This window comes from Lethenteron reissneri, chromosome 11, assembly GCF_015708825.2.
Source record: "Lethenteron reissneri isolate LAM-NWPU_2019-01 chromosome 11, ASM1570882v1, whole genome shotgun sequence".
In the NCBI taxonomy this organism is placed as follows: Eukaryota; Metazoa; Chordata; class Hyperoartia; order Petromyzontiformes; family Petromyzontidae; genus Lethenteron; species Lethenteron reissneri.
Window position 1 is genome coordinate 11,905,995 of NC_083789.1, and position 18,184 is coordinate 11,924,178.

General features: G+C 61.1%; 1 protein-coding gene across 4 annotated transcripts in view; it reads left to right on the forward strand.

Annotated features, from left to right (window-relative positions):
- LOC133341456 (A-kinase anchor protein 6-like) overlaps positions 1-17,854 on the forward strand; it is a 124,212-nt gene extending 106,358 nt beyond the window's left edge. For 3 of the 4 annotated variants that reach the window (XM_061550102.1, XM_061550103.1, XM_061550104.1), the window contains 3 exons: positions 1,274-5,029; positions 10,573-10,804; positions 14,027-17,854. In XM_061550102.1, coding sequence (XP_061406086.1) covers positions 1,274-5,029; positions 10,573-10,767 — 3,951 coding nt within the window. In that variant the 3' untranslated portion in view covers positions 10,768-10,804; positions 14,027-17,854. The remainder of the gene's footprint in view (positions 1-1,273; positions 5,030-10,572; positions 10,805-14,026) is intronic. The other variant, XM_061550105.1, reaches the window with a different exon arrangement.
- The last annotated feature ends 330 nt before the right edge of the window (positions 17,855-18,184 follow it).

Below are 18,184 nucleotides of genomic sequence, written 5' to 3' on the forward strand. Positions count from 1 at the left end.
TACACACCGCAACAGGTCCTCATTTAAGGCTGTGTCCAACTAGGGGAGGTCCAGGCGGAGTTCAGATGTTCATGACTGGTGTTGGCTGTGAGCGGGAATTGAACTCGGGTCAGCGGGTTTGTAGCGCAGCAAAGAGAAAGATCACCCGTATAGACTGTAGGGGCAAGTACTGTTAGCGAGCACCTATGAAGGTCGGCATGGCACACGAGGGGGTGGGTGGCCAACACCATGCCTGGCCACCTTTGTCTCCCTCGTGGCGATGTTTACACATTGCACCAGGTACTCAGTTGAGGCTGAGTCGACCTAGGGGAGGCCCAAGACCGGATCTGATAGCACAATGTAACACAATTTTTGTTCCTGGGTAGTAAGTGTTATTTCGTAATTGTTCATTCCTAAAAAGTAGAGAAAATGCCTATTATTCCCCACAAACTTGTGACCAGGACAGTGATATTTTTAAATTTACCTATTTTCAATGAGAAAACGGGCAAATTTGTGTCTTTTCGTTCAGAAAAAACATATGAATCAAAATGAACATGTATTTATACTAAAGTAATACAAAAATTATTTCCAAAGATTTAGACACACATTAACATGTATTTATGACCTTTGCCTCAGACAGCTTAGGGAAGAAGTCTTGAAGGTACTTGAAGGCTGCCGACTCCTTATCTACAGCTCTGACAAATTGTTTCATAAGGCCCAATTTGATGTGCAGTGGTGGCATCAGCACCTTCCGGGGGTCCACCAGTGGCTCCCACTTGACGTTGTTCCTCCCCACAGAGAACTCGGTCCGCTGTGGCCTGTGGTAGTGTGCCTTGGTGTCTAAATCTTTAGTAAATATCTTTTTGTATTACTTTAGTATAAATACATGTTCATTTTGATTCATATGTTGTTGTTTTTTTACTTTATGTGAACGAAAAGACACAAATTCGCCCGTTTTTTCATTTAAAATAGGTACATTTCTAAATATCACTGTCCTGGTCACAAAAGCAAAGTTTGTTGGGAATAATAGCCATTTCCTGTACTTTTGAGGCATAAGCAATTAGGAAATAACACTTACGACTCAAGAACAAAATAAACATTTGTTACAGTCTAATCGTCACCGCCGGTATTGGCCATGAGCGGGAATCGAACCCGGGTCGCCAGGTTCGTAGCGCAGCACGCTAACCGCTACACCACCGCTCCACACGTACACACACGTACACACACAGACACACACAGATACCCACGTGTACACACATAGGCAGTAACCGCCCCACCCCCCGCGCGCGCGCAGGCGCCGCTGCGGCACGTGGACGCGTCGCTCGCCGACCTGTGCTGCTCGAGCGACGAGGCGCTCGAGTGGGACGAGACCGACCTGGACAACGAGCTCATCACCTCCACCTTCGATGACGAGGGCGAGCACGACGAGGGGGAGCACGCCGAGGAGGAGCACGCGGACGACGACCCCACCAGCGCGTACTTCTCTGCCTCGGCGCCGCGTGGCCGGGCTCCGCGGGCGACGACGAAGGAGAAAAACGACGAGGAAGAGGAAGAGGAAGAGAGAGCAGCGGGAGGAGGAGGGATGTCGTACGAGCCGGGCGGCTCGCTCGTCTACCAGGTCTACAGCGTGCACGACGTTTCCCTGGACGCCGACCCCACCCTGCCGCTCGACGGCGGCTTCGGCCTCCGTGGGCCGGGCAAGGCCAAGGGCCTGGTGAAGAGCGCCAGCAAGGACTCCTCCTTCTCCTCCACCGAGTCGCTGCTCAACCTCCTGGACGGGCTGCTGGGCGACGGCTGGGGGACGCCGGGCGTGACGGGCGAGTGCGAGAGCGGCATCGCGAGCGAGGGCGACGCCGCCACCATGTCCGACTCGCGGCCGCCGGGCGACGACGCGGCGCCCGGTGGGGCGGGAGACGTCCGCGCCGCGACGGGCGAGCGCTGCCCGGAGAAGGGGGATGCGGCCGATGAGAGGCGAGCGTCGCGGCGAAACCGCCCGGATGAGGATGACCGCGAGACGCCCAACCGGCCAGCGAGGCCTCTCGGCTTCTACGACAACGGCCACTTTCCAGAAGAGCCGGGGCGCCCGCCCCACGTGACGACGTCCGCGGGGTTTTCCGGAGCGCAGGTCCCCGATGCGCAGTCGCCTCCTCCTCCTCCTCTGCCTCGTTATTGTCTCTCCGATCGCGACGACCCCGGGGCGGCGGAGAAGAAGCCGCTGCTCCGCGACGCCGCCGCTGCGCCGGAGCCACCCAGCCCCACGTCGTCGGCGTCGCTCACGGAGGACGAGCGCGACCTCCCGTCGATGAATTCGTCCGCAGACTCCACATGCATGGGCGGGGAGGAGTGCTACTACCACAGCGGTGCGCCGGCGGACAGGAGCGCGGCCACGGGGGTCGCCGCCGCTGGCTACCTCAGCGAGGCCACACTGGAGCTCCTGCAGCAGCTGGAAAAGGCGAGCGGCCGCCTGGGCGGGCGAGCGGCGCGTGGCGGCGCGTCGGGCGCGGCGCCGGAGAGCGTCTCGGCGCGGCCCTCGGTGCCGGGCGCTCGTCCCCCGCCGGAGGGGAGGCCCCGCGGGCGCGAGGACTCGGTCGCCTCCATCTCAGAGCCGTCGGACGGGAGCTGCGAGGACGTCTCGCTGACGTCCGATGACCGCGGCGAGCCGAGCGCCTCGCCGGCGGAGGACGCGAGCGTGAGCATGATCGTCAACATCTCGGGCACGTCCGTCTGCTCGGAAGACGACGGCGACGACGACACGGACCTCCTATCCAGCTCCACAGTGACCCTGAGCGACGATGAAGAGGGCGACAATGGCGGCGGCGACGAGGACGGCTTCTGCGTGGATGAGGAGACCTCGTCCAGCTCGGGCAGCTGGGACGAGGACGACGACGACGATGACGACAGCGACGACAGCGAGAGCTTCTCGGAGGACGAGTGTGCCGCCACGACCACGGCAAACCACGGCTTCTACCTGCGGCCTGCGTGGGATGCGGCCCACCTGCAGAGCCTCACCGCGGTTCTCAGCGGCGGCGATGGCGCCGCCGGGCGGCCGTTCGGAACGTTCTACGCGCGGTTCTCGCGTCCCGACCCACTGACCACTACCCTCGTGAACCCGTCGTGCGCAGCGGACGAGGGCGGCCTCCTCCCGCCCGGAACGTTCCGGGGAGCGGCCGACCCCGGCTCGGCGAGCAACGCCGACTTCGAGAACGGCAACGTGGACGAGTCGCCGTACCTGTCGTCCTTCGAGGAGGACAGTCTGTGCTTTGAGAACCCGGAGGGGGAGACGCTCTACGCGCCGGAGGGCCGGCCCATTTCCCAGAGGGACTTTCTTGCCGAGAAGAAGAACAAGAAGAAGATGGCGTCCTTCGTGCAGGCTGCGGTCTCCGCCCGGGCCGCCCGGGAGGACGGTGCAGAGCGTGGCGCCACCGGCGCGGCCGGCAAGGGCCACCGCCTCATCAAGAAGTCGCACCAGAGGTGGAGCCACCCACCGGCGCGCGGGGACGAGCTCACGGCGGAAGACGCAGGTGGGCCGGAGCCGTCGCCGCCGCCGCCGCCGGGTAGTCATTTGTGGTGCTCGGCCGAGCCTTCCGTGCTCCAGCCTACGACTCCGATGCTGCCGGTGCCCTTCTCCACGACGAGGGAGGCGGGCGGCGTCACGCGGAGCAGCTCCGCCTCGTCCCTCTCGTTCTCGCGCATCTCGGACGTCGGCCCGGACTCGGTGGAGATTGACTGCGCCGCCGTGACGCCGCTGCGGCCCCGCGCGGACGCGCTCACGCTGGCGATGGAAGCGCAGCTAAGCTGCTTCGAAGCGACAATGGTGGCACCGCTGCGGCGGCGGCGTCGGGAGGAGGAGGAGGGTGAGCTCGCCTCCCCGGAGACCGGCACCGCGAGGCCGGCGCGTGGCGTGTGCCGCTACGTGACCGAGATCATCGAGATCGCGTCGGCGGCACTCGTCAAGATGTCCGCGCAGAGCGGGGGCGGCGGCTCCGTCCTCAACCGCACGTCCTCCTTCAGGCAGAGGAGCGAGCGGTCAAAACCGGCACCGCACGCCGGCGAGCCGCGCAAGGCCGCCGCGTACTCCTACGTGGCGCTGCGTGATAGCGAGTGCGCCTGGGAGCTGAGCAGCTGCGACGACGACATGTCCAGCACGCCGCTGCTGCCGCTTGACGAAGACACGCGCTCCGAGGAGGACGGGGAGCGCGGCGTTGCCGCCGAAGCACCACGGCCAGGGGCCGGAGCGCCGTCGGCGTCCCTGCCACCTCCTGCCGGGCGACCGGGCGCCACGAGCGAGACGGAGATGCGGGGGACGGCCGGCGCTCCGGAGGAGGCCGCCGCACCGTCACCCGAGGGCTCGGCCCCTCCGCTGCTGCCGCCTCGCCGGCCGCTCCCGCCGCTGCCTCCGCCTCGGAACCCCCCGCCTCCCCCGCCACGCCGATCCAGTAGCCTCCCGCACCCGACCGGCGCTCCCGCGTCTCCCGCGGTGTCTTCCGTAACGTCTCTCACGGGATCTCCCGCCTCGTCTCCCGATGGAGCGGCGCCAGCCTCTCCCGCCACGTATCCCGCAACGTCGTCCGCCGCGTTTTCCAACGGAGCACCACCCACCTCTCCCGCCACGTCATCCGTTGCGTCTCCCAACGGAGCACCATCCGCCTCTCCCGCCAGGTCGCCCACTGCGTCTCCCAACGGAGCACCATCCGCGTCTCCCGCCGTGTCTCCCGCCACATCTCCCGCAGCGTCTCCCGCCGGAGCGCCTCCCACGCCGGAGGAAGAGGAGGATGAGGAGGAGCAGGAGCAGGAGCAGGCGAACCGGAGCCTACAGAGTCTGCAGCAGGAGGACACTGGCTTGGACGAGAACAGCAACAGCAGCCAACCGACGGAGAGGAGCGGCAAGCGGCGTTCCCCCAAGCCCACGGGCGGCGTCGGAGTCGCCGCGTGGACGCGAGGGCAGGACCGCAACAAGAACGACCTCGTAGGCCCCGGCAACGGAAACACGGGCGGCACGACGGCCCCCAGGCGCACGCAGCAGGACGCCGTCGTCGCCGCGGTGAAGCAGGTAAAGGCCCCGCACGGTTCGGGACTTCGGTTCGGGTGCTGCCCACAGTGGTGCCGTGACGGTTAGCCGTGCGTGGAAATTGCAATCAAGAGGGCGCCGCTTCGATTCCATCTCCCGGCGTGGAAGTTGAAATCATGTTTATTAAATCCACTCGCACATCGTCTTTGTTCACCCAGAAGTATATATATATATATGCATGAACCTCATTTAGTTGATTGGCAGGCCGCGTGCAGTGAAGTGTGGGTACTCCCACAAATGTAAGGGTAGGCCAAAGTTAGCCTCTAGAGGGGCTCCCTAGAGCTCCCTCTAGCGGAGTCCCTTCCGCTTGAAGGTAATCACGCGAACTTGTTACGGCGGGCTTGGCGGAAGCAGGCGGGTCATTATCGCGAAAGCATTCATTCAGTCATTCACTCGTAACTGCATCTACGCCATCGTCAGTTTACATTTCGTGAAACAAAAATGACGATCTGCCTGACGCCCGCCGCGGAGATGGAGCGGTGAGATCGGCTCGCGCACCGGCACAAGGTGGACTGTCGGCAACGCGACAAAACGTGTCGGGGTGGTCTTCATCCAGCAGCGGATCGATCCCGCCCGTTCACTGCGGAGCTCCCGTGCGGAGTGACGAAGCCCTCTGAAGATCGATGCTCCCCCAGTGTAGAGCGCGCGGGCGGCCTGTTGGTGTTTAACTTGGCTGTGTCAAGGTCACGTGGTGAGATTTTTTTTTTTTTCGCCGTGCACATGTCCGTCAAATTATTAAATAACAGGGCCGTTTATTTATCCGGGGAAAGTCTCACCGAGACTCATTTTCACGAGGGCCAATTCCACGTTGAGGAATTTATTATTCGCGCGCGGCAAGGAACTGGAGAACCCGGGGAAAAGGCCACCGCTCATGCGAGGGGACAACTCTCAAAGGTCCACACAGACGGGGCTCATAAACACCCTCGCTGTGCCACCATTTCCTGGCCACGTCGTAGCCCGCTGGGTTTTGGAGTCTCGCAAATCATCGCGCCATCCGCCAACCCGAGTTTCCCAAAGCGCCGGATCCCAGAGACGGCTTCCACACCACATCCATCGACTGCTCGCCTCTCACCACCTCCTCCACGTCACCCCACCGCTGCAGCTCACTGAGAGTGGGCTGGGGTTGGTGGACTGCATCAACCAGCAGCAGCAGCACCTGGCGTCGTCCCACGCATGGCTGCAGCAATACACAGCGGAGCGGCCACTCGCCACGCCACTCACGCTTAATTCGAGGCCCGAGAGCAACGAGGCTGTCCGCGAGAATGAATTGTGGGCTGGACGCTGGCCCAGCGAGCGAGCGGGCGGGCGAGCGGGCGAGCTCTGTTCCCGCAGACACGCTCGCTCCGCCACAAAGAGCCTTCTGTTCCTCCGCGGGACGGTGGGGCGGTGGAGGTGGGGGGAGACGGGGGGGGGGGGCGGTCGTGGCGAGTGGGGAGAAGGCGGTGGGTCCGGCGGGGGGTGGTGGTGGTGGTGGGGGAGCGGTGCGGGGGGAGGGGAGGTTACGCTGCCGGTGCTGTGGAATTCCACTGGATCGGAGCGCCGGGGAGCGGGGCGATGTTGCCGGCCCAGTTTCTGAGTGCCGTGGTTGCGATGGCGGCGTCGCTGGAACGCCTGAAATCTCAACGCGTTGTCGCCTGTGACACCGCGTCGCCACAGAACGCGCAGTCCCACCACGACACACGCAGTCCCACCACGACACACGAGGTCCCACCACAGCACACGCAGTCCCACCACGACACACGCAGTCCCACCACGACACACGCAGTCCCACCACGGCACACGCAGTCCCACCACAACACACGAGGTCCCACCATGGCACACGCAGTCCCACCACGACACACGCAGTCCCACCACGGCACACGCAGTACCACCACGACACACACAGTCCCACCACGACACACACAGTCCCACCACGGCACACGCAGTCCCACCACGGCACACACAGTCCCACCACGACACACGCAGTCCCACCACGACACACACAGTCCCACCACGACACACGCAGTCCCACCACGACACACACAGTACCACCACGGCACACGCAGTCCCACCACGGCACACACAGTACCACCACGGCACGCGCAGTCCCACCACGGCACGCGCAGTCCCACCACGACACACGAGGTCCCACGACGACACACCCAGTCCCACCACGACACACACAGTCCCACCACGACACACACAGTCCCACCACGGCACGCTCAGTCCCACCACGACACACACAGTACCACCACGACACACGCAGTCCCACCACGACACACGCAGTCCCACCACGACACACGCAGTACCACCACGACACACGCAGTCCCACCACGGCACACGCAGTCCCACCACGACACACGCAGTCCCACCACGTCACACGCAGTCCCACCACGACACACGCAGTACCACCACGGCACACCCAGTCCCACCACGACACACGCAGTACCACCACGGCACACCCAGTCCCACCACGACACACGCAGTACCACCACGACACACCCAGTCCCACTACGTCACACGCAGTCCCACCACGACACACGCAGTACCACCACGGCACACCCAGTCCCACCACGACACACGCAGTACCACCACGACACACCCAGTCCCACCACGTCACACGCAGTCCCACCACGACACACGCAGTCCCACCACGACACACGCAGTCCCACCACGACACACCCAGTCCCACCACGACACACGCAGTCCCACCACGACACACGCAGTCCCACCACGACACACACAGTACCACCACGACACACCCAGTCCCACCACGTCACACGCAGTCCCACCACGACACACCCAGTCCCACCACGACACACCCAGTCCCACCACGTCACACGCAGTACCACCACGGCACACCCAGTCCCACCACGACACACACAGTACCACCACGACACACCCAGTCCCACCACGGCACACCCAGTCCCACCACGACACACGCAGTCCCACCACGACACACACAGTACCACCACGACACACCCAGTCCCACCACGTCACACGCAGTCCCACCACGGCACACCCAGTCCCACCACGACACACGCAGTCCCACTACGACACACGCAGTCCCACCACGGCACACCCAGTCCCACCACGACACACGCAGTCCCATCACGTTACAAGCAGTCCCACCACGACACACGCAGTCCCACCACGACACACGCAGTACCACCATGTCACACGCAGTCCCACCACGACACACACAGTCCCACCACGTCACACGCAGTCCCACCACGGCACACCCAGTCCCACCACGACACACGCAGTCCCACTACGACACACGCAGTCCCACCACGGCACACCCAGTCCCACCACGACACACGCAGTCCCATCACGTTACAAGCAGTCCCACCACGACACACGCAGTCCCACCACGACACACGCAGTACCACCATGTCACACGCAGTCCCACCACGACACACACAGTCCCACCACGACACACGCAGTCCCACCACGACACACAGTCCCACCACGACACACGCAGTCCCACCACGACACACGCAGTCCCACCACGACACACGCAGTACCACCACGGCACACCCAGTCCCACCACGACACACGCAGTACCACCACGGCACACCCAGTCCCACCACGGCACACGCAGTCCCACCACGGCACACCCAGTCCCACCACGACACACGCAGTCCCACCACGACACACAGTCTCACCACGACACACGCAGTCCCACCACGACACACGCAGTCCCACCACGACACACGCAGTCCCACCACGACACACGCAATCCCACCGCGACACACGCAGTCCCACCACGACACACGCAGTCTCACCACGACACACACAGTCCCACCACGACACACGCAGTCCCACCACGACACACACAGTCCCACCACGACACACGCAATCCCACCGCGACACACGCAGTCCCACCACGACACACGCAGTCTCACCACGACACACACAGTCCCACCACGACACACGCAGTCCCACCACGACACACGCAGTCCCACCACGACACACGCAATCCCACCACGACACACGCAGTCCCACCACGACACACGCAGTCTCACCACGACACACGCAGTCCCACCATGACACACGCAGTCCCACCACGACACACACAGTCCCACCATGACACGCAGTACCACCACGACACACGCAGTACCACCACGGCACACACAGTCCCACAATACCTATCCAAACTCCATGTGGTTCATCAGGGGTTAGGGATGGGTGTGAGGCTCCCTGGTCGTCATGACGACCACCAAGCGCTGATGGGATAACGATGATGGGAATGGGTCGGACCGCTGATGACAGTAATGGCATGATGATGGCGGCGATGATGGCAATGACGTCAGTCCGCCTATGCAGCATTGCGCCGGGTATGCCGATCGTTGCGTTTGCGTGCGCGCACTCCTCTGGGGAGCGGTGGCACAACGGTTAGCACGCTTCTCTACGAAACCGGCAACTCGCGTTCGATTTCCCGGCCACGGCCGACAGGAGTGGCGAGTGATATCTGGCCCAGCACTCCGAGACTCTGCTAGGGTCGGTTCAGCCTCAGACGAGTACAGAAATTCCTCGTTTATCCCGTGTATGCCCAACGCGTTTTCGCTATAACGCGGTTCTTCTATGAGGGAACACGTTTCGCACAGTGCGGAACGCGCACTGTTATAACGTACGTGAATCGGCGCGTGATAACACGGAACGTGCGCATTGTAACGCAGGATGCCCCTGTTATAACGCAGAATGCATGTTGTACCGTGGAACGAGTAGCACGTTTTAACGCAGATTGCGCATCATAACGTGGATTTACACCATGGAACGCGCCAGTTATGACGCGGAACGCACACCGCTGTAACGCGGAAGGCGCCCCGTTTATAACACGCTTCCTGAGCGGACGACAACGGACTACTTTCTTGAGTTGCGCCGATGAGCGGTGTGGGAATGCTGGGTAATACGCACGGAATGATCACGTGGGCTCTTCATTCCGCCATCGTGCTGCGTGGTGCTTACGTCATAGTTTGCACCCCCCCCAGCCCCGCCCCCAACTGTGAACGCGGCACTTTTGAGGCACGCACCGTCGCTCTGCCCGGTGCTGTGCGTCAATGTGAGCAGTGGGGCCGCCCGCGCCACCACCTTGCGCGGCATAGCCAGCGCCTGGCAGGCGCTCACCAACTGCCACTCGGGATGTTTGTGCCAACACCTGCACACACCTGCACACACCTGCACACACCTGCACCACACCTGCGTAGTGGGGAGAGGTGGTGTAGCGGTGAGCGCGCTGCGCTAAGAACCCGGAGACCCGGGTTCGATTCCCGCTCACTGCCAACACTGGTCACGATTATCTAAACCGGTCCTGGGCCTCCCCTAGGTCGACTCAGCCTCAAATGAGTACCTGGTGCAGTGTGTAAACATCGTCACTGGGGAGACAAAGGCGGCCGGGCGTGGTGTTAGCCACCCACCCCCTCGTGTTCCGTGCCGGCCTTAATAGGTGCTCGCTAACAGCACTTGCCCCAACAGCCTGCTGAGGCTACACGGGGGATCTTTGTCTTTGACACACCTGCGTGCGCGTTGTCCCCTGCGCTCAGCTCACGCCGAGGAGCCCGAGGCTCCGCGCGGGGCCCACGAGAACCTCGGAGGGGCCCGCGGAGCGCGGGAAAGGCTCCCGGGGCCTGGCCCACGTGGGGTCCGCACGGCAGGGCCACCCGGCGGCCCCCGGCGGCCGCTCCGGAGCCAAACTCCCTCCCTGCAACGCGGGAGGGAGGCCCAAAGCCCTCCCCTAAGCGCCCAGCATTGGCCTGCACCCTGCGTCGCCTCCAGGTGAGGCGCTCGCCTTCATCTTCCTCCTCCGCCCCCCTCTTCTTCTCCACCTACTTTTGCGCCCACCACCTGGGATCCCCGGTGCTCGCGGTCACCACCACACGAGAGAGCCCGGCCGCAGCGCGCACCTGACGATGCCGACAGCGGCCCAGCGGCGGCAGCGCGTCCCAGCCGCTTTAAGGCCGCGACGTTCACGGCTGGAATCCAGCGGCCGCCACTCATTATGACTGCGCGTGCGTGAACCGTGACGCCGCTACGACGACGCGCCGTCTGCTTCACAGCGCACGTTAAAGACTCCATTGCGCGTCTCGGTGCCGGGGTCTAAATTTGGCAAGTTCGGAAATGACGCCGCGGATCACTCGATTGGGATGAAACGCGTACACACAGCGGCAGTCATCCAACCGCAACCGTTGACGATAAATACAGATCCTGGGGTGGGGTGTCCATACCCCCCCCCCCCACCGGGACCCGCGGTGGCTGTGCCACTATCGTGAGGAACCCCCCCCACCCCCCCACTAGAGGAGGTGTGGGGGGGGGGCCTCACCCTACCCCTCGTCGCCCCGGGGGCGGCTTCGCTCTTTCTCGGACTCTTCCCACCGGCGATGATTGATGGGCCCGCTCGCTCTTTGTTGCTGACGAAGGGCCGCCTCGCCCCGGGCAACGACGGAGGAGCGTCAAGAATTGCGCTCGGGGCGACACCCCCCCCCCCCCGCGTGTCGCGCAGACGCGGGGGGGGGGGTGGAGGGGGCCACCACCACCGCCGCCACCGCGGACGGCAACGAGAGGATTAGGTTTTTCACTTCCATGTAAAAAAAAACATTTTTATATTTTTTGGCCTTGCGCCAAATTATATTCCAGTTGTGCGGCTGACTGGGGGTGAGCGGCCACGTTGGCACGAGATGAAGGAATTTCCACTGCAACGGCTCGCGGAGAGCAGTGCACCGCCTTGTGCCGGAGAACAGCCCCCCTGCCCCCACCCCGTTATGGGTGACGTCACAGAGCTACTGACGAGGTCCCTCCGCCCTGCGTGTGTGTGGTGGTGCACGGTGGGCGGAGGCGTCACCGTCTCACGGGCCTGGCCACGAATGTTCCAGAGCGGTGAACAAAGCAATGGGGTTTGTTGTTGTTGTTTAATATTTTCATATTTTGGTACTGGCAAAGGAGGTCCCATGATGTAGGTCAGATGTGGGGAACCTTTTTTCTGCCAAGGGCCATTTGGATATGTATAACATCATTCGCGGGCCATACAAAATTATCAACTTAAAAATTTGCCTGTTATATTTGGTCGAACATTTCATTAACTCACCCCTAATGCGATGGCTGGAACTGCTTCTCTTTGGCGAGGCGTGTGATGTTAGCTGGTATTGATGATGCTGCTACTCGCAACTGCTTTTCCAGGTTTGCTCCTAGATTGATTGAATTTCGAGTCCCGCCTGCGGTTGCCTTGGCAGGGCCACACCAAATGATTTCGCGGGCCTTATACGGCCCGTGGGCCGGACGTTCCCCACCCCTGATGTAGATGCTCTACCCCGAGCCTTCATTACTCTGATAGTGCATTGTCTTTGTGCTGTACACCTTTTGGCGTCCTCTGGTCTAACACCGTTTTGAGACGAGGCTCAAAAGAAAGCTGTCTCTGGTGTGGACCAATCAGTTTCAAAGACAATGCATATATTATCAGAGTTAGTTTTTTGTTTGCATTCTGACCACAAGTGTTGTGGTTAAGTCAGACATGATTCATTGTAAAAGGTGCCAGTTTTGTGTTTTGACATCTTAACACCTGTTTTGTTGCCAGAAAAAAGGGGAAAACCTATTCTCATTCGTTGTTGTTGTTTTCTTTATTTCTCAAAAGAGTAGAAATTAGCTGAATTCAACGAAAGCACCGAATTAAATATACGTGTGGGTGTGTGCGCGAACTTACGTATAGTGGTGCAGTGTAACGGTTAGCGCTACGCTACGTTACGAACCCGGCGACCCGGGTTTAATTCCCGCTCACGGCCAACACCGGTGTCGACTCAGCCACTGGGGAGACAAAGGCGGTCGGGCGTGGTGCTGGCCACCCCACCCCCTCGTGTACAGCTGTGGGTTGGTGTCTCGGTGTCTCTGACATGGCCAACGTGAACCCAGCCTGCCACTCGCCCACCTCGCTCCTGTTACTATGGCTGCTGTTGTGGTCGTCGTCATTGTCATCGTCGTCGTTACTGTGGTGGTGGTGGTGCTTGTTGTTGTTGTGGTCATTGTTGTTATTGTGGTAGTTGTTGTTGTGGCCGTTGTTGTTGTGGTCGTTGTAGATGTTGTTGTCGTTGTTTTTGTTGTCCTAGTAGTTATTGTTGTCGTCACTGTAGTTGTAGGCGTTGTTGTGGTTATTGTTGTTGTTGTGGTTGTCGTCGTTGTTGTTGTTGTTACCTGTGCGGAGACGTTACGCGAACAAACAAATTAAGCCCCCTCCTCAACTCGAGCTGCGACAGCAGCAACAAGAACGGCGAAATCTCATTTAACCGCGCCAGCGATGATGCTGCACAATTTGGAGTTTTTATATTTTATATATTTATATACATCTTTTTTTTTCCTCTGCTCGGATTAAAAGCGCGCAGGGATAATTTTTTTGCCGGCGCGGGGATTTAATTCCTCCCGAGCTCCGCGCGCCGCTGTCAATTTCGAGAGATGATGGAAAGGGGCCGGCCGTGGCACAATCTGCGGGGCTAATGGCCTTGTTGCCTTAATGGTGCTCCGCCGCGATCACCAGATGGGAGATTGGCGCGCTCCATTAGCCGCGTCGGTGCCCTGAGTGGGCCCCCCCCCCTCCTCTTTCCTCTCTCTCTCGCCCGCTGTGGTGTCAACCCCTGGGGAGGGGTCAGGGCGAGCCGGCCACCCACCCCCCCCCGCCCCTAGTCCCACCACCACCGGACAAGGCCGAGGAAAGGCCAGCACCTCCACGGCAAGGTAGAGTCGTCACCTTCGTGGTGCAAAACACCGGGGCAGTATCCACGCGCGGGCGAATATGCTCACGATGAGGGGAGTGATAGTGGCGCGTTATTGTTCGTATTGTTATTATTATTGCTACACCCAATGACAAAAACCAAAACGTTGAATGTTTTTGCGCGAACACTTACAGGTTTCCCAGGACGGCTACTTCACGCAACAAAAGGACGATCCCTGGGGAAAACGATGGTTCAGGTGGCAATCCTTACCCTCATTGAGGTGTCACGTATTCTCAACCGGCAGGTCCCAACGACGCGATGACCCGAGCCGGCCACGGCCACCTCGACCCCCGGGGAGGAGCGGAGATCGGAGTGGAAGAGGCGGTGTGGCCAGGACCCTCGGACCCTCCAGGCCGCTACCTCCGTGACCCCTCCCCTGCAAGGGATTGCCCCGACCGGCCTTGCCGCCCCCCCCCCCCCATCGCGCACTCGCGAATTTCATCTCGGGGGGCGGAGGGGCGGCAACAACGTCGGCCTCGGAGAAATCGTGCGTAGGGAGCGGAGCGTCCCGTTGGTGCAGGTCGTCGTCTCCATCCGATGAGCATGGTCGCAGGGGGGAGAGCGCGCGGTAGCTGCGCAGGGCTGTGCAGGTGCGCAGGGCTGTGCAGGTGGGCTGGGTTGTGCAGGTGCGCTGGGTTGTGCAGGTGCGCTGGGTTGTGGAGGTGCGCTGGGCTGTGCAGGTGGGCTGGGTTGTGCAGGTGCGCTGGGCTGTGCAGGTGCGCAGGGCTGTGCAGGTGCGCTATGCTGTGCAGGTGCGCTGGGCTGTGCAGGTGCGCTGGGCTGTGCAGGTGCGCTGGGTTGTGCAGGTGCGCTGGGCCGTGCAGGTGCACTGGGTTGTGCAGGTGCGCTGGGTTGTGCAGGCGTGCCGAGCCGTGCGGTGTAGCGATGCCGCACGACGCGAGCGGTAGATCGAGCGGTGTTCGCCCGCGGGCCCTCGCCGCACAGGTCCGGCACGGCCAGAAACCAGGTGCTGCGCTTACTCGAAATAGCGTGCGTGTGCGTGAGTGGGCGCTGGCACGCGTGTGCGTGTGTGCGTCCCCGTGTATCTTTGTGTGTGTGCCTGTGTGTCTGTATCAGTGTGTGTCTGTGGATTTGGCTGTAATCGCACCTTCTGCTGATGTATACAACCTGGAGGTAACCCCCTCACTTGCACACGGTCATGGATACACAAACACAGATGCACATTCACAGAAAGGCAAAGCTTCCTAGTATAGCCTTTAACAGACTGTTGGGGCAAGTGCTGTTAGTGGACACGGCCCACGAGGGGGTGGGTGGCCAGCACCATGCCCCGCCGCGTTTGTCTCCCCGGAACTGATGTTTACACACCGCATCAGGTACTCATTTAAGGCTGAGTCGACCTCCATCATGTCGATCGCCATCATGTCCATCATTACCATCATCGCCATCATCACCATCATCACCTCCATCACCATGATCATCATCATGGCCATTACTATCATTCACCAAGGCCCCATTACCACCATCCATGCCCTGCTCTGGCACCCCCAGTTAATCGCACTGATGGCTGAGCAGGTGTATTGATATCCCATACCGGTGTATCTGGTTGGTGTAAGTATCACTCAAACACACACACACGCCAACACGGGTACATACGAACACACGAAGGTCAACACAAACTGTTGGGGCAAATGCCGCTCTTGGCCACGAATCAAACTCTGGTCACAACGCTCTCACACACACACAGGCCTCCGTTGGTTTTGTTTAGCCAGGTGAGACCACAATAGGTCAGGCCAGCGGGTGGGGGTGGGATAGGGGCGGGGGGGGGCTGTGGCTGCAGCTGTGTGTGTGTGTGGGCAAGATCCCAATCGACTCACGTGCGACGAGGTTCACCGATTTGACAAAAGACGTGGACCCCCTGCCCGCGGCCGGCACGCGATGGCCCCGCCTCTTGCCAATGACGTCACGGGGAACCCCTGTGACGTCATTGTTGTGCCCGCGGTAATAACCAGGGGCGGCCGATGGAATTCGAGCCGTGAACCTCTAACAACAACTAGCGGCGGTGGGGAGGGGGGGGGGGCGCCGCCACCCTCATACAGACAAAGGTGTTCCATGTAGCTCGTTTACAATTGGTCTCGGGGCAAGTGCTGCGAGCGAGCACCTATTAAGACGCCCGCGGCGCACGAGGAGGTGGTGTGGCCATTGCCACCGTCCGACCTCCTTTGTATCCCTCGTGTTGATATTTACGAACACGTTTAGGGCTGAGACGCCCTAGGGGAGGCCCAGGAGACGTTTATAATTCTTGCCACTGATGATAGCCGTGTACCAGGGAATCGAACTTGGACGAGCGGGATGACAGCACAGTGCGCTCACCAGTGCGCCACCGCTCCCCTGCTGCATGCACACAAAGACAACAAATACTACAACAACAACAACAACGCCTGCATTCAACTAAGTGACGGTGACTTCATCACGGTGCTTGTACCAGGCTAGGTGCACTTTCAGGCCATCGCTGGCAGGAGCCCCCCCCCCTCTCCCCCCCCAGGTGTTACGGGTTAAACTGAGATGACTGGCAAAGGCGCCACCTGCATACAAAGATCCCCCGTATAGCCTTGCACAGACTGTCGGGGCAAGTGTTCTTAGCGAGCTTCTATGAAGAAGGCCGGCACGCCACAGGAGGGGTTGATTGGCCAGCACCACGGCCGCCCGCCTTTGTCTCCCGAGTGGCGATGTTTATACACCGCACCAGGCACTCAGAAACGGTTCAGACAATCGTCACGGATGTGGGCCGTGAACGGGAATCGAACTCGGGTCGTCGGGCTCGTAGCGCAGCGGTTTGAGCCACCACTGCGCCTCCATACGTACGTACACACACACGCGTGCGCTCATGGACCCATCCACACACACACACTCGTGTGCGCGCATGGCCCAATCCACACACACACGTGTCTCCACGTGGGTTCTTGGTCTCAGCCCGAGGTGTCGTCTGTGTGTGGATCAATTAACTTCCTTGCAGTGGAATTGCCCCCCCCCCTCCCCCCAGATAATTCCTCTGAAGCCAGCGGTGGAGAAACTTACGGCCACGTGGGCCAACTTGATGTCCCGTCTAGCCGGGGCCACCAGGGGTCTCCCAACTTTAGGCACGGCCCGCAAACGATGTTGTCACTGCAAGGCATCTTATGACCTGGCAACACCATCATCACCACCACCAACACCACTGTGTTGAAGCGTGGCCAGGCACTGCAGAAGGGCCTCTTGCAGTGACTGAGCTGTGCGTGAAAAGCGTGGCCCACCAGAGGCATCACAATCATCGTCACAGCCATCGTCTCTCCGCTGCCAAGTTGAAGGCCTCTTCCGCTCTGCCTCCCCCCTTCGCATTTTCAGACTTCGCGAGTGCCGCGTCCCCTGTGAGTGGTGGTGTCGAGCGGTAGGGGGTGTGGGGGCATCACGCGGTGAATTCCCCCCCACCTCCACCCCCCATCCCACCAATTCCCCCTCCCATATAAACAAATCTTCGGCCATATCAGAAACCCCCATCATAGTTCTAAATTGAAGGCGCCAGTTCTCTCCGTGGAGTTCGTGTTTGTTCTCTCGCCCGTGTCCTGCAATGGATTTCGCTCCGGTGACCTCCCCGTAGCTAAACCCACCGCGCGCAGTCTCTGCCCTCGGCGTTGGCCACGAGCATCCCAATGTAGCAGGCAGGAGCCTCCTTAATACACACAAAACGAATCCCGTGGCTCTCCCCTGGGTAATTAGGTCCAGAGCCTCTTCCCCCAAATTGCCGAGCCTTTTGCGTACAGATCCACCCCGCGTATTAAAGGTCACCCCCCCCCTACATAGCAGAGCCCCCCCGCCCCTACCCACAATATAACAGAGCCCCCCCCCCCGCTCAAGTGTAGCCACCTCCCCCCCCCGTGCCTTCCTCGGCCACCGTAGAGAGAAGGGCCCCAAGGTGAATGCAGGTCCCGTTGCCTTCGTCTCTCTTCGTCTTCTTCTCGACAGAAGCGCGTTTCCGTGTACATACGGCCGTGTACAGACGTCGCGCAACTTGTGTTCGCGTGTCCCTTCTTCGCTGTGTCGCTGTTGCCAGTCTGTGTGTGTGTGGGTACTCTACCGACCCAGACCCTTGCCCCCCCCTCGCACCCCCTATGCATGTCCGCTGCTGCTGCTGCTGTGTCGGGTTAATAAAGGACTCTGCTATGCAACGGACGCGTCCACCCTGCGTCGTCTCTCGCTCGCAAGCGCCGCACGCCGTTACACGCTGCGCGCGCCCGATAATGGTGATGGTGGTGGCGATTGCCGCTGCAGTCATCGGCGCGCTATGCTTGCACGGTGACAGAGACACGGATGAAGGTCGGCAGGGCACGTGGCGGGGTGGGTGGCCAACACCACGGCCGCCCGGCCGCCTTTGTCGCCCAAATGCTAAAGTGCTGATGGTTTCACG